The sequence below is a fragment of the Balearica regulorum genome, chromosome 19 (genome assembly GCF_011004875.1).
Source record: "Balearica regulorum gibbericeps isolate bBalReg1 chromosome 19, bBalReg1.pri, whole genome shotgun sequence".
NCBI lineage: Eukaryota > Metazoa > Chordata > Aves > Gruiformes > Gruidae > Balearica > Balearica regulorum.
The window spans coordinates 2339047-2361040 of record NC_046202.1 but is presented as its reverse complement, the minus strand read 5'-3'; the positions used below and the strand labels follow the sequence as shown (position 1 = coordinate 2361040).

The following is a 21994-nucleotide window of genomic DNA, read 5'->3' as shown; positions in this document are numbered from 1 at the left end:
TCAGGAGTTCGATGTTTTACTAACAAATCCTGTTTTAGAACCTCTTGTTCAAAAGCAAAATATTTTGAGCAACCAACCAAAATAGTTCATTTTCTTTTCTGTAGATGTTATAACAGATTGCAGGGCTTGTGGTTCACTGTGCTAGTTTGTAAAAGGTGTTGTTTACAGAAGGCAAAGAAAAAAACCCCATGAAACCCAGACAGTTGCCAAATAAAGTAAATATATAGCACAAATACTGTAAGGTGCTTTGCACCAGCAACCCGAGAAGGTGTTTAAAAAGTGTTACAAGGTTTAAAAAAAGAAAAAAAAAAAAAAAACCAACCAACAAACATCTTTGCTAATTTTTAGTCCTGTTGAACATTCATGGAATTGTTAATATGACTTATATAGACCCACACAGGTTTTATTTTTGTGTCTTTAAAATAAAAGTCCAAAATATTTAAATTTTATGGTCAAATATGCAGTCAACAGCTGCTACTTTTTTCTTTATATATTAAATTTCTCATATGTCTTTTATTGTTCTAATAAACCTAAGCTTGTGTGACCTCCAGTGCATATTAGACCATTCACTGTATGAAAGAAAACATGTTGGATAAAATTTGTGCGTTTTTAATAAAATTAGAAAATCTGATGTTTAGATAACTTGTGTTTCATTTGATGTTTTAAGCAATTTTAAATGGATTCTCTGGAGTAAAATAGCCCTGAGAAAGAATGAGCCACTCCACTGCTAATCCTGTGTAGCTCTTTTGCTTCGGCCGAAGTCTGAAGCCCGGTGTCGATGCAGATAGCGGGCAGCGGCGGCTCCAGCCCTTCTCTCCACCTGCAGCCTCCGGTGGTGAAGTACAAACAATGCGTTACGCTGTACGCTACATTGCAAAATTGGAACCTAAGCCAGTCGTTAAATATGTGTTAACCTCTTCTTGGTCTATGCGAAGAGAAAACATACTCAAACCGCTTATTTTGTGCGTAAACAAAAATGTATTGTAAATGTAAAAAAGTTTGCAAAGATACGGTTTTTAATTCAGCCATTTTTACTTAAATTGATTCTCCAAAGGAAGTTTTTCTTTTTTTTTTTTATTTTTTTATTCCTAATTGGATGGTTTTTCAACACAGCATAACCTCAATGTCATGAAAGTAATTTTAATCCTTTTTTTAGAGCTGATACAAAGTCAATTGTTTAATAGCGTTTGGTATATATGAAGTTCTCTGAAGGGCAGCGGGGGAGAATATTTTGCTTTGCACTAGATACGTACTCATTTTCTTGGAGAAAAATGAAACAATCCGAAATCTTGTGAAATGACAGATTTAATGTTTTAATTATAAATGATTGCAGAACCCCAAATATTCAGTGCTTCAAAAGCAAAAGTGTCACTGATGCCGAGAGGACTTTGACCTGCGTTAGAAGCAAAGAATTCGGTTCGGTTCTGAAAAGTCACTGCTTTAAACGTTTGCCACCTGCTGAGCTCATAGAACGGGATGAACTAGAATTGCATATTTTCCTTCGTCTCTCAGCTAATCATGCCTCTGGCTGGCTTCTTTTTTTTATTTTATGTGGCCACAGAAATTTACGCTAAAACACAGACCTCTACCTTCCCAGCGATTCAATTATTTATTTCTTTGGACCGAGAGGGGGGGAAAAAAATTAAAATGCTTTAAAGTTGTATGATTTGTAATTTTCAATGGTGATTTTTTTTTTTTTAATTTTGTTCACAACCTACTTTCTGTGCCCAGCAAAGGGGCCACCTAGATGAAGCAATAGTTCACTTTAAACACAAAATGTCTTATATAATAATATAAAGATAAAAACTATCTGCAAGGGATCTGTTAGTGTTTCTAAAAAAAAAATTCATGCTTTATTAAATACAAGGGGAGACTTCTTAAACTCATGGACTCCGTGTCTAACTCATTTATTTGTCTTTTGTATTGTTACTCTGTTTTGTTGCTCTGTTTTGCATTTATATAAGCAAAGTAATGGGTGATCTATTTATTACGAACTTTTACTTATCTGGGCTATTGATAAATACTGCTGTTTGCGCTTCTGGTCTATGCTGCTGTTTTATTGTTGAATCAATTATTTTAAATGAGAATTTCACCAAATAGGCTTATTTTGTAGAAAACATGTCTGACAAGTGGTTTTTCTTTTTTTTTTTTCTTTTTTTTTTTTTTTTTTGTAATGAGGTACTTGTACAGTTTATTCTGTGTTAATTTAGGCAGCGATGTGATACGGTTCAGTTTAGGTCAGTGGCTTATAAAAGGGAGGGAGGAGAGCCTGTGGGTTTTTTTCCAAGCTCCCATCCCTTCCGCAGGGGCTTCACCCATCTTCGGGGCGGGGGGAGCCCAGGAGCCGTTCCCAGGCTTGAGGCTGAGCGTGTCCTTCAGCGCTTCCTGGGCTCCGCTCTGGAGGCCCCAACACTTTGCAGATTTGAATTCTGTGCTCTTCAGAGCGAGCTCGGTGTTTCTGAAGACCCTAATCCAGCAACAATTGCACAGTCAAAACTCCTTTTGAAATCATTGTCACGTTGGGTTCTTGTAAGTCCTTGTTTACAAGAGCATTTCCATTGACTTCAGTAGCATTGCTTGGGTGAATAGAGGTCTGCAGGAGAAGGGCCTCGCAACGATGTGCTGCCTGGATGGGTTTTACACCCGCGTGTTAATTTTGTAACTGCAGAAACACGGACGCGACACGTATGCAACTCTATGTATGTGCAATGTAATTTCAAAAGCGTTTTTAGAAGTACTTACTCTCTTTTGATCTTTTCTTCCTTGACCGCTGCTGGTTTCGGTGACCTTCACCTTGTTGCTGTGTCCCAGCAGAAGGCGCAGCCCGGTGACGTTAAACCCCGCGTAGGCCCACGTCTGCTCGCCCGCTTTGGGATGGCATCGTGGCGTCAGCCAGGGCGAGCGGCACGCGCCCTCCCGGCACGGACGAGGGATGCTCGGTGTTTTAAACGCGCGAGACCGAAGACTCGTGCAAACCCCGCGCGTAAGACCGTTCGCTAGGAAAAAGGTACGAGGCAGATATTGTAAGTATGATTCCTCTTGAGCTGATCCACGTGAAGGAGAGATTTTTGAAGGCTAATCAAAGTGGCTTTAACATGCCGTGAGTTTCCAGCATGCAAACAAAACTCCGCTTTTGGCCCAAACCCATTGCGCGCCGTCCCACCGCGCTGTCACTGGGTGATGCTCCGCTCTGCCCTTTCCCGTCGTCTCCGGTCACCGCTGGTATCTATTTACTCAGGCCTCTGCTTGGGGAACGGTAGGGGATTTGTAAAGATCTGTATCCCAGGAGTAAGAATGTACTTAAATTACCATTTGTAGACAAATGTTGTATATTATTTTAATATGTGTATGTCTACCCAGATGCTGAGCGATGGGTACACGATACAAATCTATAAATAAATATAATTTAAAAATATCAGTGGTGATTTACATACTTTTGCCATCCTAGGAAGTGGCAGATATTGCAGTGTGCTCTCAGGAACGATTCCTTTTGCCGCAGTCTGGATTTTTTTCCCTGAACAAGAGTGTTGTATTTAAGCTTTGCATGTTCTTACGATATTAAATACAAGCAACTGCAGTCTCCCTTTCTGTTACTATGCCTAGCAGATAAATTCACATATATTAAGATTCAGCAATTGATACATATCCTTAAATGCTGCCGGTGCTGTTGAGTTGGGAACGGGGATGTGCGATGCTGGAGCAGGTTCCGGAAGGTTTTTTTTATTTGTGTCTGCCATGGCACCGGGGGTGCTCAGGTTCCTCACGCCAACAAAACATCCATGAAGTTATAAACCAAATTACTGGGACCGTTAAAAATACATTTTGATTCTAAATCCTTCTTTGATTGCTATCTCCTGTTTCTTTTTCAATAGCGTTTGTGGCGCTTTTAGCTGTAGAGCACGGGGTCGTGCTTAGAAAGCGGAGTTTGTTGTTGTCTGGAGAGTTTTTCACTCTTTCAACGCAGCGTCGTAAGGCAGGAATTGAAGGGTGACTGCGGCCTTACAGCTAGCTGACCTTCAGCCTAACAAACCTCTGTTCCTGGGATTACTGTCACTGGAAGGGTAAGGGTACTCCCAGGCGACTGATTTTCCTGCAGCGTGGGTACCGCTTGGGCGTGGGACGGCTGTGCGTGATGCACGTAGCTGGGTTTGTTGAGCATCTCACGGGGCGGTTCTCGGAGAATCCCCCCGGCCCCCTGCGTGACGCTCCTGGGGAACAGGGGCACGACTGCGCTCGCTTCCGTCTTCTGTTACAGGCTGTCTTCAAATTCAGGACCAGCGCCGTTTTGATGACATTTGGTGCGCTGTTCAGAGAGCGGTTTTGGCAACGGTACAAATTGGATTTTTTTTTTTTTTCCCCTGATTGGTTTTAATACAAGCTCGCTTCCTGCAGAACCTGAACCTTTAGAGAGGCTGCGGTATCTCACGTGCTTTGGAATGAAATCCTTAGCTCTGCTAATCGAGGAAGCCCAAGTTTGCAGGACAGGTCTAGTGTGATTTTTTTTTTTTGTTTGTTTTTTGAAACGTCTCCATACGGCGTGAGAATCGTCGTGCAGCGCGGGCTGTAAACGTGAGCTGGAAAACACCCCACCCCCCCCCCGACTTCTATAGAGCTGGAGGGAGACGTATAGCGAGGTGTTGCGGTGAATCGCTGGGAGCGAAGCGTGTGGCGAACGCTGCCTTGCGTGAGCGTGCTCAGCGTCTCGAGAATCGCTGCGTGCTGGCGTTTCCGTGCACAGGAGAGTGCGCACATGGGATTTGCACGGGCAGATTTTTTTTTTTATTTTTTTTTTTTGTGGATGAAAAATAGATTTTTGCTCCAGCGAGAAAGGTTTTCTTCTAGTTTTGAAATTGTCTCTGGGTGGCCTTTAAAATGCTTATCTGCTGGAAGCATCTTTAGGCTGTGCATCTATTCAGAAGCACTATATTCATTGTATTTTTAGATGTAAGAACAGTTAAGGGTTGATAAAATCTTTAAAACAACTGTGTTTTTTGAATGAGTGGCGGGTTAGGAATATCACAAATACTCAATAAAAACACGGAAGAAAAATAGTAATAAATATTTATAAGGAGCGTGGCTTTTTATGTACATAATCTAAATTTCCTGTTATGTAATTTGTTTTAGTGGCTAGGTTTTATGCGTGCTCCTTTCTGCTTCTCCCCAATTTTTTTTTCCTCTTCTTTTTTCCTCTTTTTCACTGACAAGTTGTGTTGCTGATTTAAAAAGAAAAATTTCGAATGAAATACTATGACCGAAATGAAAAAGGTTGGTTTGGAAAATGACATTTCCTAGCCAAAGCATTGGAAAGATAAGCTCAGCTCCGGCTTGTAGCTATTTTTGGACAGCATGCAATCCTCGGTATGTGGGTCAAATTCTGCCGTTGATAGTGCAATTCAATTAAATTCAGCAGACGCGGCTGCGGCGTGTGTAATTCCCGTGGATCTCCATGGGAATCCCGGGGCAGACCGGTGCCCACCCCGCTCCCACCGCTCTGCTCACCGAGGTGCGGACCCAACGCCGAGCGCTGCCGAACGCAGAAGGGCACGCGGGCGAGCAGCGAGTTACTCGGTGGTGGTGCCTGAATGGCTTGACATTTCCAACACGTTTCTTTATTTATACATTTAAGTAAAGAAGCGCTCTGAAAAATGGATTCGTATTAATAACCTGTAATTATAGAGACACACAAGGATGATACGGTCTTTCGCTGCCAAAGCTCCCATCTAATCTGACAGTTCCCTAAAAGATGACAAGCTCCGCAAATACACGGGAGCAGAGGAAGCTGAGTGTGAGAAATTAAAAGTGCTTTTTTTGTAGCACAGTCTATTCAAAATTCACTTGTTTATCTATTCTGTGTTTAGGGTGTTATTTCCATTTTAGCAAATAAGCATGTAAATAAAAAGTAAAATTAAGAGGAAAAATGCCAAAGAAATTATGTCAGTTAGTTTGATGGCTTCTGCTTATAGTTTATAAAGAGGCAGAGGGTTTTACAGACCGTACCGTGATGCATAAAAAGGCTTTCATGATCGTCTTAAATGAAAATTGTATTGATATAATTTTTGTACAAATATTCCCCCACACGATTATGAGTCCAAACCGCGGCAGCATGGTTTGAGGGCATGTGAACCAGAAATTAAAACCGAGCCTGAGAGTCTGATTTAATTACCCCGCTAAGTGAAAGGCAAAAGAGAGAGGATAAACAGCGAAGAAGGAGACTCTGTCGGGGAAACATTTTAACAATCCGTGACTTTCATACGCTGCATTTTCTGTCTGACGTCGGTTTATATTGACTGAATCTCCTTATCAAAATTTTTGAATTAACAGCTCCCGCAGCAGTTTGAGCGCCGATGAGCGGGGCTGGGGTAACCTGAGCGAGTCCCAGCGCGGGGGGCCTCCCCCCTTCTCCCCTGCACGCCAGCGCGGGGGGAAGGCGTGTGCGATGCACGCGGCCGAGCGTGGCGTGCTCTTCCCCCCCCTCTTCACGTTTGTTTTGCGTTGATGTAAGTGACGGATGCAGGACAGAGAAGAACCGGGTCTGTAAGGCCCGACAGGAGCCCTCGCGTTTACAGCTGTACGTGCGTGAATTTTAATGCGCTGCTGGACGGGGGATTTATACCGAACGATTGTCCCATTAGTCTCAGTGGGTGAAATCCTGATCTCACTGGCGTGACTGGCGAAAATGCTGTTGACTTCAAGAAGCCCATTTTTTTACTCAAAAGGACTAATGCAACTCACCGTGTATTTTTTTATGAATTATATTGGGTATGTTTTATTTAACCATCACTAAAAGCCTCTCTCCCTTTATTAATAGGGCTATTTATTATTTGTTAGGTTAGAGAATATCCCTTTTCCACTCTGTATGAGTGCAGAGGTTTGAAAATGCAGTCGTGCGGGGGGGTGGGTCTTGGCACTCGTTCTTTGGCTTGGTGAGAGGCTAGTTACTCCCAAGTAACTCTTCAGGTAAGCACTTGTTTCTGCTACTTAATTTTCTATAGATTTATTTCTCCAGGCTCCTCCCTTTGTTTATCATGGCATCTTTTACTCTGGAAACAAAATACCTACAAACTTGAAGGAAAAAAAAAATAAAAAACAAAACCAGGGCGGACACACTGTGAACATCTCCTGGTTTATAAAACCATGTCTTAGTAAAAAAAAAAAAATATGATAGCTGTGCTTAATTTCACATTGCTGCGGCAATGGCAAACCCACGTAATATATAATGCGGAGCATTATAGCTGTCAATCGTATCACGATAAAATAAATACAAAATAAGGTTGGTTGAAATAGCATTGAAATACTCAACGGCATAAAATCCAAGGGGTTTGTTTGCAACGAAACCGTGCATTTTTAGTGAACATTAGCTTTTATATAAATTGAACTGTATTTATAGGGGTTTAACTGGGTTTATAGGGAGAGTCGCAGGGTATTTGAGAAGAGGGCGAGATATTTGGGGTGGTTTTTTTCCCAGTCGTCTCCTTCCTCGGTGCCTCTCAGGACCCCGAGCCCCCACCTGCAGCTGGTGGGTAGCAATGACGGGCTGATGGAAATGGTAATTAATGATATTCCTCTGCCCTCTGTAGGAGAACCGCCTGCACTGAACACTGCTGCGGGGAAGTACCGCTGGATCCCGGAGTACCACCGCCGCTGCCGCCCGGCCCGCTCCTTCCCGCATTCTGATTAGAAAGCACGTCTGGATTAACTTTTATGCATTTAAAAACAGACAAGGAGCGGGGAAAAGGCTTGTGTTGACAAGAAGGGGATGAGCAAGCAGCCTATGCAATTTGTCTCGGAGCTAAGGCTCGAGGCGGTACCCAGCTCAAGTTTGCAGCTTGCTGCTGGCACCTTCGCAGGCAGAATCCCAACGCCGGTTGTGGAAAGCCCAAATCCCAGAGTCCAGGCTGACCCCCGGAACCTGCTCGTCGTGGGGTACGAAGTTCTGCAACTCGGATTTGAGATGCTGATTTGGGTCCCCGCTCCCTCGTAACAAAATAGGCACCAACCTCTATTGCCGTTCCCCAATTCCAGGTCGGACCTGGTGTTTCGGGGCCACCTCGCCCCACGCAGCGGCCGGGAGAAGCTGTCGGCACGCAAACCCGAGAGAACCCGGTCTCGTTACTGCTCTCAGCAGGTCACTTCTGCGTCGCCGTGCTGCAGCTTCTAGGCCGGAGTTTGGCAAAAGCGCCCAGGAGCTTTGGTGCCGGTACGGATTCACCGAGCTTGGCGTAACGATCCATCCCGTGTAAACCCGGTGTAAGGATCCATCTGCGTACAAGGACTGGGGCTAACCAAAGAGCCGGCCTTGCAGCTCTCGCTGCTCTAAGAGGGACTCTGGCTTCAACAGAGGCCTCGAAACGTTTGACGTTTGGGACGGGAAAGGAATCGGCGCAGGCCGGCGCAGCGCGCGGTGCTGGGCGAGAAAAGAGCCGCAATATTTCGTGTGGTGTAACAGGACTTTGATTTACACCGCTAACCGTTACCCCAGTGCTGCTCAGTGTCAGAGCACGGGCCAAACGCCGGTTCTCACAAGCCCGGTGCGTACGATCGTCTTTGTTCCCCCGTTACGACGGAGGGACCGAGGGCCGGGGCCGCCAGCCCGTATCCGCGGCGGTATTTCTGGGTATCGCCGTTACTCCGGGCTCTGCCCCCGCACACCCCAGCCCGGACGCCCGCCAGACAAAGGGCGGACACTCGCGAAGCCCCGGGACCCGCGGGGGCCGGCTCCTCCCGCTCTCCCCGGTTGCGGCACCGGGCACCGGCACCGGGTCCCCCTCGGGCCCTGCGGGACCCGCGCTCCGAACCGGCGGGCGATAGGACCCTGCGAGTCCCGTCCCGTCCCACCGCCCCGCGCTGCCCCGGCCCGCCGGCCCCGCCCCATGCCCCGCCCCCGCCGGTCTCGGCCCCGCCCCTCGGCCCCGCCCCTCCCTCCCTCTCCGCTCCCTCCCGCGGGAAGATGGCGGCGCCCTTAGCGCGGCAGCTGGAGGAGCTGCTCAACCCCCGGCCCAGCTTACGCGACCCCGAGGACGACGCGGAGGAAGGTGAGGGAGGGCCGGGGGGAGGGTTCACTACCCGCGGCCGGCGGGGCGGGCGGGGGCGGGCCGGGCGCTGCCGGACCGGCCGCACGTGGCGCCTCCGCGGGCCGCCGCCTCAGAGGGGGCTCGGCCCGGGCCCGGGCGCGGAGTCAGGGTCCCCTCAGCCCCGCTGGGCGCCTCGATCTCCGCCAGCCGCGGACAGAGGTCGGCTCTCCCCGTTGTGCCCCCAGGTCCGGGCGGCCCCATAGCGCACGGCGCTCGGCCCGCCGCCGCCCCGCGCCCGGACGGGCCGCCGCCGGGGTTACCTCCGGGATCAGCGTTATGTTAAGGATCGGGGTTACCTCAGGGGCCGGGGCTGAAGTTCCCTCAGCGCCGAGTTACCTCAGGGCTGCCCAGGCCGGGCTGCCCGGTGCAGGCCCCGCCATAGGCCGGGCAGCGCGGAGCCAGGCTGGGGAGCGGATCCGGCTGGAAATCTCCACGAGAAGAGGCATCAAAGCACAGGGCCGGGGCAGGACCGCTTCCCCTGCCAGTGAAGTGCAGCCGGTGCGGCTCTGGGAGCGGGGAGGCGGCTCAGCGGACGCGGTCGGTGGTGACACCCCTCCCCGGCCCACCGAGCGCTCAGAGCAGGCCTCAGAGCAGGCCGCAGCGCGCTGCAAGTGTCTCGTTTGATGCTTCCAGTGGCCAATAATCAACTTACCTTTTTAATCAAGCTCTTTTTGCCTTAGTTGTGATTCTTGAGACATCCATCCCATTCCCCGTGACGTGCAGGTGGCGGCGTCATCTTCTAAGTTCCCAGGCTGGTGCCTGCCGCTTCCTCAACTTACCCCTCCAGAGCAGAGTCTCCCCACCGGCCAGCGGACCGGCCAAGCCATGGGGCAGGACTCATCTCTAGGGCACGTCTGTCACACAGCCCCTGCGCTCACCTCTTGACATAGCGAGTTTCCCGTTGCACACTGACAGCCGTTGGCTTTAGGAGGTGCTAGGCTCCAGTCGTGGTAAACATTGTGCTCATTCTTCTATACAAGTGTATGTGAGAGCAATAGTATCTTGTAAGCGACATCTTAGTAACCATTGAGGAAATGAATGTAGTTGGCAGAGGCGTTTTCCCATTTTAGTAATCATGATTTAGTTTCAGAGTTCACACTTTAGTGGTGCCAAGAGTGAGACTGCCACAAGATCCATCGAGTGCCACAGGTCATTCTGCATATGCCCCTCTTGCCAAGGCCTTCCTTGGTGCTGAGCATCTTGTCGTCCTCTTGTAGCTGGAGCGACTGTATTTAGACCTGATCTTGTTGCTTTGATGATGAGCAAGAGATTTTTTTTGCTTCCCTCCTGCCTCAAGTAAACACTATATGTGAGACATTAGCGTTTCCAAACACACATTAAAAGAGCACTTAGCAATGTTCAGCCAGTTGTATCACTCAATTGGTTGAACAAAGCTAACCCTGTAATTTTGCGTATAGGGTGTCTTGCACATGAATGAGAATAGGGAGGGAGTATGGTATGATGTGTTCTCTTTGCTGTATTGCTCCATTGCTGTGTTCTGGAGAAGATGGGTGTGAAAGAGGGTAATAACCACAGTGAAATTATTTTCTCTGTTAGCCTTTCTAAAATATTTACATATTTATGTGGCTCGTACGTATAGCAAGAGGCCAAAGTGCATCTGAATTGCAGGTTTCCTCTTTTAATCTGTAAGCATGAAGTGAGTGAAGACATTCCAGCTTTGCTGAGTCCTCTACCTGGAGGAGTACACTTCTTATGAGACCCTTGTGAATCCGTGGAAGGGCTTGGATAGGCTTAGTTTGTGTAGTGCTAAAATAAAGAGAGGCAGGAAAGAAAGTGTGAATGTAGGCAATGTTCATTCAAAAAAAAAAAAAAATTAGCGGGATTTTTTTTGGCATTAGTTAATAAACATCGATCTCTGCATTGCAGGTGAGCCCTGTGGTACAAACCTGTGTATGGAGAACTCCAGAGCACTGAGAGGGGGGTTGAAAATGGTCAGTTAATGTAACATCTCCCTTCCTCCCGCAAAGGTTACCCTGGCAGGTGGGAGAACACCTCTGGCCGCAGGGAAGTCAGAGGATGTTTCCTGAAAAATGCCCCTGGAGCTGTCTCATCTCTTCTACTAGATCTGAAGTATTAGTTTACTCAGTAGTTCCTAGGCAGGACTGGTGCTGATCTACACAAAACTCAGCTTTGAGGCTTTTTCTCTGCCTTTGATTCCCTAGCAACCTTTCCCCCTTTGCAGAAAATTAGTGTACTGGCTTTCCTTCACCAGGTAGGGTAGAGCCTCGCGCCCTCTCAAAGCCTAAAAGCCAGACTCATCTGTGAGGCTGTGTTGCCATCCAGCTCACCTTTGCAGTATATTTTTGTTTGGAGAGCATGAGGAGTTTTCTGTGGCTCCTTCCTGCACCTAATTCTTCTAGTCTGAAATTCAGTTCAGTTTAGACATCCCTCCCCCCCTTTTTTTTTTCCCCCCACAGCTACAGTTGCTAAAGTGATTGACAAATTTGAGGATGAAACTGCAGATGACATTTTCCCTGTTGGTAATATACGGAAAAAAGCGTCAGCCTCTCTCTTGGAAGCTGATAAAAGGTACAGTGGAAAAGCTACATCTCGCAAAGCCTTGCAAGAAGAACTCTGGGGAGATGCTCTGTCTGAAGAAGGATCTGGTAAGAAATCTCATTTCTTTCCCCTTTTCACTACACTGCTCAAAATTTGATGTTAGCAAAAGGGTATGACCAACTGTAAGGTGAAGTTCAGAGCACTGACTGAACAGTGTGTGGAGGAAAAGAAACAGCTCCGATTTTTAAGGCAATATATCTTGGGGACTGCAAGTATATACAGATTATCATTTAAAAACGCATACAGCAAACTCTGACCACCTTGTTTGCTCATCATGTCACTGTTTCATGGGAAAGCTAAGCCATGGATCTACTAATTGTTGCTGCGGAAAACGTGAGCTGAGACCTTTTTGTGGATATGGCCTTGTGTTTCCATTATTTAGCCAAAAGAGAGAGTACCATGGTGCACAGATAAAATGGAGTTTGGAGCTCAACTAGCCAAACCTGTATCTATTGATGATGCATGCTGCAAAGCGGCACGTTTTTCTGGTAAGTAAATAACTTTTTTCTCTTTTAATTATTAGCTGAAGAAGCATTAGATGAATGGTACAGCGGCAGTGAAGATTCAGAAGAGAATGGCAGCTTAGGCAGTAAAACAAAGGAGAAGCCGAGCAGTGCTGGCAGTGACCGGGAGGATGACTTGGAAGACGATGAAAGGTCAGATCTGTCTGTTGAGGCCAAGGCACCAAAGTTCAGCTTCCAGAATATCACAGACTTCGAGAAATTTACAGAGGGGATGGATGATGTAGGAAGCAGCGAGGGGGAAGATGAAGATGAAGATGATAACAGCATGGAAGAAGGAAGTGATGAGGAGGAATATGGGAGTGAAAACCATGACAATGTAAAGGAAACCAAAGACAGCGAAGATGATGGGGGGGTGATGACATTCTCAAAAGGACAAGAGACTGAAGAAGTAGAAAAAGGAAAAGCTGTGAAGAACCAGCTAGGTTTGTGCATATTCGCTTTGTATTTTGGCAAGACTTTCACCTTGCTGACACTATAGAAACTGCCCATGTTAGGAGCCACTTCAGCATGTTAACATGCTGTTAGCATACTGCATGTGCATGCTACAGCAACCCTAGTTATTTGCAAATGTTCTGCCAAACGTGCTGTGCAAACTGGTGTCACTGCTGGTACAAAATCTCATGTTATGAAGTGTATTTATCCACTGGTTTAATTGAGCTAGTACGGTATAGACTTGTAGTATTGGTGGGGATGGAGACTCCCTACACTGGTAGTGCTGGGCAGTGATGCTGATACCGCTTCTGTTTCTTTTCAAAATGTAATAATGAATGCAGTTTCTTCTTATCTGTCCTGTTAAACTATCAAACCTCCATTTGCAGAATGTCCTTTTAAACAGTAAAGTGAAAGGATGATTTTTTTTTTTTTTTGTGGGTCACAGAATTGCAGTCAGGATCATAGAATGGGATGCTGCTTTGTCCAGAGACACCTTGTGGTACCAATTTTGTGCGGGGTCAGTGAATGTAAAGATTTGCCCTAGTCAGGAGTAATGTAGCCCAAAGGAAAGAGCCTGTGCTGTTAAATCAAGAGCTCCTTCTTAAGGAGCAAGTGCTTTGGCTTGCTAAATAATTGTTTTATTTTCTCTTTGTTATAAAGCACTGTGGGATCAACTATTAGAAGGCAGAATCAAGATGCAGAAGGCGCTCATAACAGTCAACCGGCTTCCACAGCCAGATACTTACCCAATCTTCAGAAAGGAAGGTGGACAAGAATTTGACACTGCTGTTGAGAACTGTAAGAATTCTTCGGTTTTTCTCTTTTGGGTAGACTCTGCATTAGCTGGTATGTTTTTCCTGTGTGGAGATGTGTTAATAGGAAAGTGAGGGCTTTGAGTTGCCTGTGTCTGTAGTATTAGCTATTGGTTTGTATTGCCTTAATCATTAATTAGGTACCACGCAAACAGAAACAAAAAAGTGTTTCCTACCCCAGATGAAGAAAATGTCTCCTGTCACCCATGTCTGTATATGCCTGGGTGATCTCTGCTGGTGGCCTGTCGTCACTTGTCTGCTCTTGGTAAGCCTCAGCTCAGGTCCTGCTGCTATTTCTAGTTCATGTGGGGATTGAAGTCTGCTTATCAAATTTAAGTTTCATGCTGGATCTTAGAAATAATTGGTTTGGTTATTGCTGTTCAGTGCAGAGTTGGGATGCTTCTTTTTCCAGAGACACCTTGTGGTACCAATTTTGTGCTGTGTCAGTGAATGCAAAGATTTACCCTAACCAGCAGTAATGTAGCACAAGGGAGAGGGCCTGTGCTGTTCTATCAACAGCAAATATCTTTTCAGCTTGGAGTTGCTTTGTCTGTTTATTTAAGATCACTATTAATGATATTGATCTGATGAGATTCGTAGTAGATTCTCCAATATGGCAAATGTGATGTGCACACTCCAGCTGATCAGTGCAAAGCGCTCAATTTCAGTGTGTGGTGAATCTACTTAATTTTTAGAATTGGACGCCTTTTTTATTGGCCTTTACGTAAATGCACAGGGAGATAAAATGTCTGGTATGTTATCCTTAGGAATAAACACAAACTACTGCTAGTATCAGTTGGTGTCCATCTCTCCCTGACACGTTTTGTTATTTTCTGTCAAAAACTACATAGGTGACAGTGTTTATGCACAGATTGTTCTCTTTTCTCATCCCACTAATCAGAAATTAATGAACTGCATAGGATATTCTTCCAGTGATTTTTGAATAACAAAGATAAGCCCAGTAGCATTTTAAAGCTTGCCCGCTTGGTGATCCCTTTCTATTTCTTCTTTCCCAATCTTGAGATACTGCTCACTTTCCGGAACGTTTCAGCTCCATAGGTAGAGATCCCAAGAAACCCGCTGATGTGAACGAGTTGGTAGGAAACTGTAGTGGTGCCTACAGCCTTTCATGCTACACATCAGAGACATCATCTGAACCGTCCGATTTGCTGTGGTTGCGTATCCGTTCAGCCGCAGGATGTGCCAGTTTGTGCAGGCTGTAGTGATAACCTGCACTGGAGAAATTTTGGCCTGGGCTGGCACAAGTCATCTTAAAATGGGATTAGGAACTTTCACCATCATCAAACTTGACCCTGAACCTTGCCCCTACACCAAGTTTTGTCTGTCATCTTATGGCTTATACTTGATCTGAACATGGTAGCTAATCAGCTTATCTGGAGTTACAGCAGGTGAGATACTTTATATTTTAAAGTTAGCTCTGCTGCTTTAAATGAAGTGATTAAGGAAGAAAAAAAAAAAAGGCGAACTCCCAACAATACTAAGCTGACCTTTTGGTGAAATGCATGTTATTAATGTATTTAATGAGATGCATTACAAACTGCACCGAGCACCATGTTTCATTACGGGTCTAAAATGCAATATCGTTAAAGACCTTTAACAGAAACAATGGTTGACATTTTGATATTTCCCATAAGCAAAATACATCCAAGAACATGGAGTATAATACTGTACACAGTACAGCAGGGAGGTTAATCTTTCAGTTGTCCAGAATGCTAAAGGAAAATCCACTGTTAATAACTGCTCAGTGATTCCCTTCCCACGCTCTTTTCATAATCTGAGCAGGAAAGTTGCAGTAGTGTACTCTGATGTTCCTGATAGCCTGTGTTTCATCTGTGAAGACAGCAAGACAATAAAGCTGGAGTGACCTGCGCAAAGTTAGCAGAGGAAGTGCTCAGACTGGCAGATAGAAAGTAACGAATTTAGGAACATTCTGCTACTACTACACTTGTTTAGTGTTTTCCACTGTACTCTAAGGGACCAAAGTTATATTCCTTTTTTTTTTATTTCTACTTTTTAAAAATAAAACCTGTAATTGTACAATAAAGTAGGTTACAATAAATAGGAGTTTTTGATGAGCTACACTATTGTCCAGTGCAGCTATCTTTCACAGCCCTGCAAAGATGCTCTTTCCAGAAGTTACAAAGTGCCAAGCATGAAATAAGGAATAAGCTCATCCATGAAGATCTTATGAAAGGGATGTAGTTGGTGTTATGTTGCAAAGACCTATTTCTCTCTCGCTTTGGTGTGTTGAGCCCTGTGAGAGGGATTCATGTCTCATCAAGAGCTAGAGCTTTGCCCTGTGGGCAGTCTGAGCTGTGTTACATCTTCGCTCATGGAGCTTCTGCCTGGATAACAGGGCTGTGACCTGTCAGGTCAGGAGGTGAAACTAAGTCCTTTCGGAAAATATGCATCATAAATATATTTAAAGTTCTTTCATAAATTGATGCACCTTGATATATGAGGGGGAAAACAATCTCACCTGTTATAAATCAGCTTCCAATAAAAGTCTTGATTTTTAGCTGATCAAATGGTTTAGTGGCCTCTATAAAAAACCCTTTTTCACTCGATTCTGAATGGTGATGTAGTGGGCTGGGTAAACATTTCTGGACTCCTGAGTTCTCATGCCTGTTATGTTAACAGCTTATGGGTAGGATCCCATTCCCTCGACAGGAAAAATTAGAAGAATTGTGCATGAGAAAGTTTAAAGATGAGTGGAGGACAGGACTTTGTAAATACTGCATGTTGAGGTGGTTCCATTATATGTGATGCGTTTCAGTCTTGGACAGGATTTGGGATAATCATGACATTGACACTGTTTTGGACTGGATGATACTTTCCTTTCAGGGAAGCCTCAGCGCTTCTTTCCAAATCCCCAACACAAATTTGGCATGCTTTCATCATCTTCATTGAATAGGAGGAAATGATTTGGTGTTCAAGTTGCACAAAGCAGTTGGTGCCAGGAATCCAGACTCTCTGTGTAGACCATATCCTGCTGAGGGCAGGAGGGCACAGAGAGCTCTCAGCACCTGGCTCTCTCTGAGGTCCTGGACAAGTCCCTCACATCTCTGAAAGCTGCCCCAGAATTCTTTCAGTAATTTATCCCAAGTCTTTCCATTGCTCATGAAATTTCTGCTCTGTGCTCACAGGAAGGATGATTTTTTTTTGGAATGGAAAACAGTCCTTCCTATATTTGCTTCTTTGATATCTCCTCCTTGTGACAACCCTCTGTGCAGCTAGTGGTGGTAGTGACCTTCCCTAAGGGTTTGGGTATAATTGTGTTAAAGAGTAGACAGCAGTGTTCTAAACATTTGCGGTTCTAAAGCCAAATCTGAGTGAAAATGGTAAAGTCATGCTTGTTTTCCGAATTTTGAGGTTGGCAGTTGCAAAACCTCAAGTGTTTAATTTATTATTTTTGTAATCTTTTATAGATTTTTTTTTTTTTTTTTTAGTGATACAGCATGCCTTGGACAGTCCTGGATTCCTGAGATCTCAGGTTCTGGTGGATGATTTACTGCAAAATTGCTTATAAATTGAAGTAGAAAATGTTTTGCAGACCTGGCAGCTTTCAGGCTTCACACCCATTTGTCACCCAGCATTTCCCTTTGTGTATAGAACAAGAATTAATTAGGCTGCACTGCAGGAAAAGTTTATGGCCATAATTTATATAGGATGAATTTCTGTTTAAAGAGACAGCATTGCTTTGTTTGCACTGTCTTACTTTTTCTTTTTCTTTCCTTTTTTTTTTTTAATCTTTAATTATATTCCAGATTTTTTTCTGTCACCCTTTTTACATACAAATTGGAGACCAAACTGTGGTCATGGAGCTCATGTTTATTCCTGTTTTGCATCCATGGAGAAAGTCTGAGTGGTTTTTAATACTGAAATCACAGTGGCTGCGCTCTGAATGCAGTGCAAATGTTTAATGCACTGCACACGTGAACTCCCACAGCTTACGTTTCTGAGGTGCTGCTGCCTGGAGTGGTCTGTTTCTCCAAGATATATTTGTATTCTCTTGCACCATATCTTCCAGTCTAGTCCAGGGCTTGAGATGTTGCCTCTGTTTGGGGTCTTGCACGTTCAATTAATGTTTTTCATAATCAATGCAAGTCAGAATTTGCAATCTGCTCCTGATTTGCACATTAAAGAGACCCATTAATTAAAAATTCCAATCCCTGGCATGTTCCCGCAGGATCCTTGCATTATTTACATAGAAAAAGAGTGCAAGGTGCAAGTTTCTGTGCTGTGTCTCTGCACAGATTGCATGCCTGCCATTCATATTTTTATGTATGTTTTCAAGGGGGAGGAAGGTTAGAAGTAGATCTCATGAAAATGTCACCAAAAATTACCTCAAGGGCAGGAAAGAGCCAAAGAAGAGGTGGAAGCAACATTAGTGAAGCCACATCCAGTGTCAGGAATTAAAACAGTTGCTAGGTTTGGGGCTTGTTATGTTAAATCTTGATACAGTGACAAAAAACCCCACAGCTAATTGGGGGGCAAGGGGGCAACGAGAGCTTTAAGAATTGGTATTTCTCATCAAGGCTAGAAGCTGTTGTTCTGTGTGCCTGGGGTAGCTGCGCTTCCCGATACGGTCATGTAGCTCTGTTCTTGCTGTTTTAATTACTTTCTCTCTATAATTCTGGTTAAAAATACTAAACTGGGAATGTTGCAGTGACTAGTACTTTATGCTCCACAAAAAGAGCTGGGAAATGTAGTTTTTAAATAGTATAACGTGTTATTTTCAGTTTTAGTTGGCAAGATGAGGAGTTAAAAACATACAGAAACCCAGGGGAGGATCTTGCAGAAGGCAAGGTACCCATGGAAATTGCAAGACTGAGTAGTTGCGTATGTTTTCGCATGCTTTCACTTTCCAAGAGTTCAATAGGTCCCTGAAATGTAAAGCTGAATTTTTGTGGGCTTTTTGGGTTTTTTTTGCTTTGACTCCATGGATTAAGAAAATACTGGAATCCCACATTTCTGTTCTTCAGTGTAAGCTCAAGATAAATTATTTTGGAGAAGTGGAGAGAACACTGGTTTTGGTAAGAGGTAGATATGCAAGGTCTGTAAGAATGGATTTGCTCGCTGAAGGAACAAAAGTGGGGAACACAAATATTAACTGTTATTTACACTTTGTAGAGCTGTGGAGAAGTTATACAAAGGTTTGTGATCAATAAGAAAATAAACCTGAATAAAGTGAATCAGATCAAAAACTCAAATGAAACGCTCCATGTGCTTGCAGGGCCATTATCCCCAAACCTGCCTGGGCTATTAATGGCGCAGCAGCAGTGAGCTCTGCCTAGCGCTGGCCTGAACTTCTCAGCAGCAGCCTGCTGCTAATAGGTACAAAATTGTATACAGGTTTTTTAATTCTGCTCAAATTTGTGCATCTTTTCTCAACTCACAGTGATGTTGGAACTTTAATTTGTGTCCTCTGTGGTCAACTGTATCTTATTTTCCTGATCACTGCAGTGTTACGCTAGACGGTTCATCCATGGACGTTCTCTGTGGCCATGAGCTAGCGGCATTGTGTCCGTGCACAGAACGCAATTCCTGTATTCCTTGTATCCAAGGAGGGCGCCTTATCCGGAAGAAACCTTGTTTCCCCCATCATGTAGCGTTTCTGTAGTATTCCCTTTGAAATCCCTGCAGAAGAATTGTTGCATTGGGCTCATTCACACAAAGAGATGAGCTTGTATCAGAGGCAGGGCCTTGATGAGTGCTGGCTGATGCGCGATGCTGCAACGTGTGACCTTGCTCACCCTCTGAGCACACTGCACCGGGGCCCAAGGATAGCAGAATAGCGCATTTTGCCTCTTGAGGATAAGTTAAATATAATGATGGAGACATGTCCTTTTTTGTACCCTACCGGTAGTGCTCCTTGCAGCTTGTGTGGCATTGCGAGTAGCGCGTTTCTTTGTGGCCGCTCTAGAGATGCAATTACACCTTGACACGGGAAACAGCAGTTGCTGCCTGAATGGTGGGTCCCGGTCTTGCCTTTCCTTCTCCGTAATGAGTTTGGACTGCAGAATATTAGAGTATGTGTGCCTTTTATGTCCTTCAGTATGTGTTTTAAATGGTGCGCTGTGAAGAAACTATTCAAAAGGAAGATGTAGAAAGATGTGGAAAGATGAAACAAGGGAAACGAGTGTGAACTACATGTAAAGTTTGCAGGGAGCAACTCACTATTCATAATCTTACTGTAGCCAGTTTCTTTGACTCAGAGTCAGTTGCTGAATAACTTATATTACACATTGATTAGTTATTCCCTTAAGGTGTTATATGTCTCAGGTGCAACTAGCCAACATTTGCTATTTAATTATGTTTTATTGAAAAGTAGAGATAAAAGGAGCACTCGTAAAACTTTGGAGGACTTGCCTGGGACTGCACGAGGCTGGGTGTTGCCTTCTGGGAAATGAAGCAGATGTTGACTTTTTGTTCCTAAAATATGCAGTTCAGTCCAAACACTTTGACCCAGAAACATCCTTTTCTGGGGTGGAAATCAGCGCATTTGTAGCGAGTGTGCTGGTAGAGGACTGTGCTTCCACTTGGAGCTATGTGGACCTTGATAATAATTGCCTGAGTTGGGCTCCTGGTACACTGGGTTGCTTAACTGCTCCCATGACAAATGTCTGTGGCTTGTGACTAAACAGTACATTTGTGGACAAGGCCTCTTAAGGATGTGATTAAGAATCCCACTTACGTTCATTGCCAGCAGGAGACCTCCAAAGATGCCATGTGTTTTCTGGTTTTACATTCTTGCATATTAAATGCTTCTGTATGAATGCTTCACACTGAATATCTTTATTTTCTTCTGTGTTGCTTCTGTATAATTTTGGTGAAAAGGGACTTAAGACAGAGGGAAAGATTCTGTTTAGTATTTGTTTAGTGTATGTTTCTTTGTATGTTCTCAGTGTCTTTTTAATAGAGGATTTTTGCTGGGTTCTGTTACTCTGATTCCTGATCTTTAAAAAAAGATAATTACATTCTATGCAACATCCAGTTAAGTCATGTCGAAGAAGCTGATTAAGCATTGACTAACTTTCGATAAGATCAAGTCTGCTGTAGGTACTGGAGAACCTGTTCCACTTCCCATGAAAGAGGATGTGTCAGGCAAGGCGTCCTCCTCTCCAGTTGTGTGGTATGCTCCATCTGATGGGCTCACCTTCTGCCTCGCTCCTCAGCTGTACCTGGTTGTTGTTTTACACATCTGGTTAGAGAAAAACTGTCAGATGAAATGTGCTTTATTGACACAGGCTCGGGATTTTTCAGAGAAGCCTGCAGGAATCAGCTGCCAATAATTCCAGTCATAATTTTGTTATCATCTCTATTTGCAGATCACTTTTAAAACTCAAATGTATCCATGCGTCCATCTGGAGATGATAATGCATTAATACAGAGCAGAGTAGGTGTCACAGGGGAGTGGGGGAGGAACTGAGGCACAGGCAGATTACACAGTTTCCAGAGGCATAGAACAGTTACAGGATTAATTGGTGCTAGGCAAGATCACGGACTTAAATATATTCTTGCTTTGAAGATTTTACTGGGAGCCTGCACAAATGTGTGACAGCAGAACTGGGTTTCAAGCCTGAGTGTAAATTATTGTGATCAGATCTAGCCCACTTAAAACTGGTAGTTCATTTTAATTGAATTGTATTAGTCTAGACACTTTATGAATACAAAAAACATCATGCTTATCAATTCATGCAGGGTTGAATTTGATTTAAATGGATGTGGATGCAGGTGTCCCCAAATTTCACCTTTCCGCTCTGATCTAATGAAGAATTTATTCAGCTCTTTTTGGGACTGAGCCAAAGCCTGTTGACATTGATGAAGACTTTTCTCTCTACTAAAATAAATGAATGAATCAGACCCTTTTTTGTACATTGTGTTGTAACGATCCTATGCTGTGGAGAGCTTTTGTAAGAACTGGGGTCAGTAAGGATGATAAGCTCCTAGACTCATGGATGGCCATTCTGTGTATGTGCCAGCGAGTGAGAGGGAAGAGAAGTGAGAAGCTTTAGACAAAGGCACAGGTCTTGGTTTTGGAGCTCTGATGTTGTTTGTGTGCATGTTTAGTTGGGTAATGGGGGGTGGGATGTTTTGTGCATGGGCAGGATTTGGGCTGTGCCAGGTACTACGGAAGTATTTTGTGGCTTGTCGTTACTGTCTGTGAATTGTTCAGAAACTTCTGCGTGGGAAATAGTGGAGAAGTGCAGGATATTTATTTAACATGCAGTTTGGGGCTTTTTTCCAGGAAAAACACTCCTCTTGCCCTTCCTCACTGAGTGCCAAGGCTTTTAGCTTGTGGTATTTAGTCTTTCTGAGCAGAATTTTTGTCTGCTTCTCTTGTATAGATGTGGTAAAATTGAAATGCTCCCATTTTATAGGTTATCTCCATAGCCATATGTGTTGGACACTATTGGTGTTTGAGGTTTATTTTAAAGCTGTCTTAAATTCTAGCCCAAGGAATGGTAGGAGAGTCCGTAGTCGTTGACCTGATACACCTGAACTCTGGACTGTGGGATTACACCACACTTCAAACACATCAAATAGGTTT

The 21994-nt window shown here is 44.5% G+C and overlaps 1 protein-coding gene across 1 annotated transcript in view; it reads left to right on the top strand.

Moving 5' to 3' along the window:
- The first annotated feature begins 8914 nt into the window (after window positions 1–8914).
- The window catches only part of AATF (apoptosis antagonizing transcription factor), a 56336-nt gene continuing 43256 nt past the window's right edge, over window positions 8915–21994 (top strand). The window contains exons 1-4 of the mRNA XM_010313617.2: window positions 8915–9032; window positions 11510–11698; window positions 12175–12597; window positions 13268–13405. Of these exons, the coding sequence (XP_010311919.2) occupies window positions 8948–9032; window positions 11510–11698; window positions 12175–12597; window positions 13268–13405 (835 nt within the window). The 5' untranslated portion in view covers window positions 8915–8947. The remainder of the gene's footprint in view (window positions 9033–11509; window positions 11699–12174; window positions 12598–13267; window positions 13406–21994) is intronic.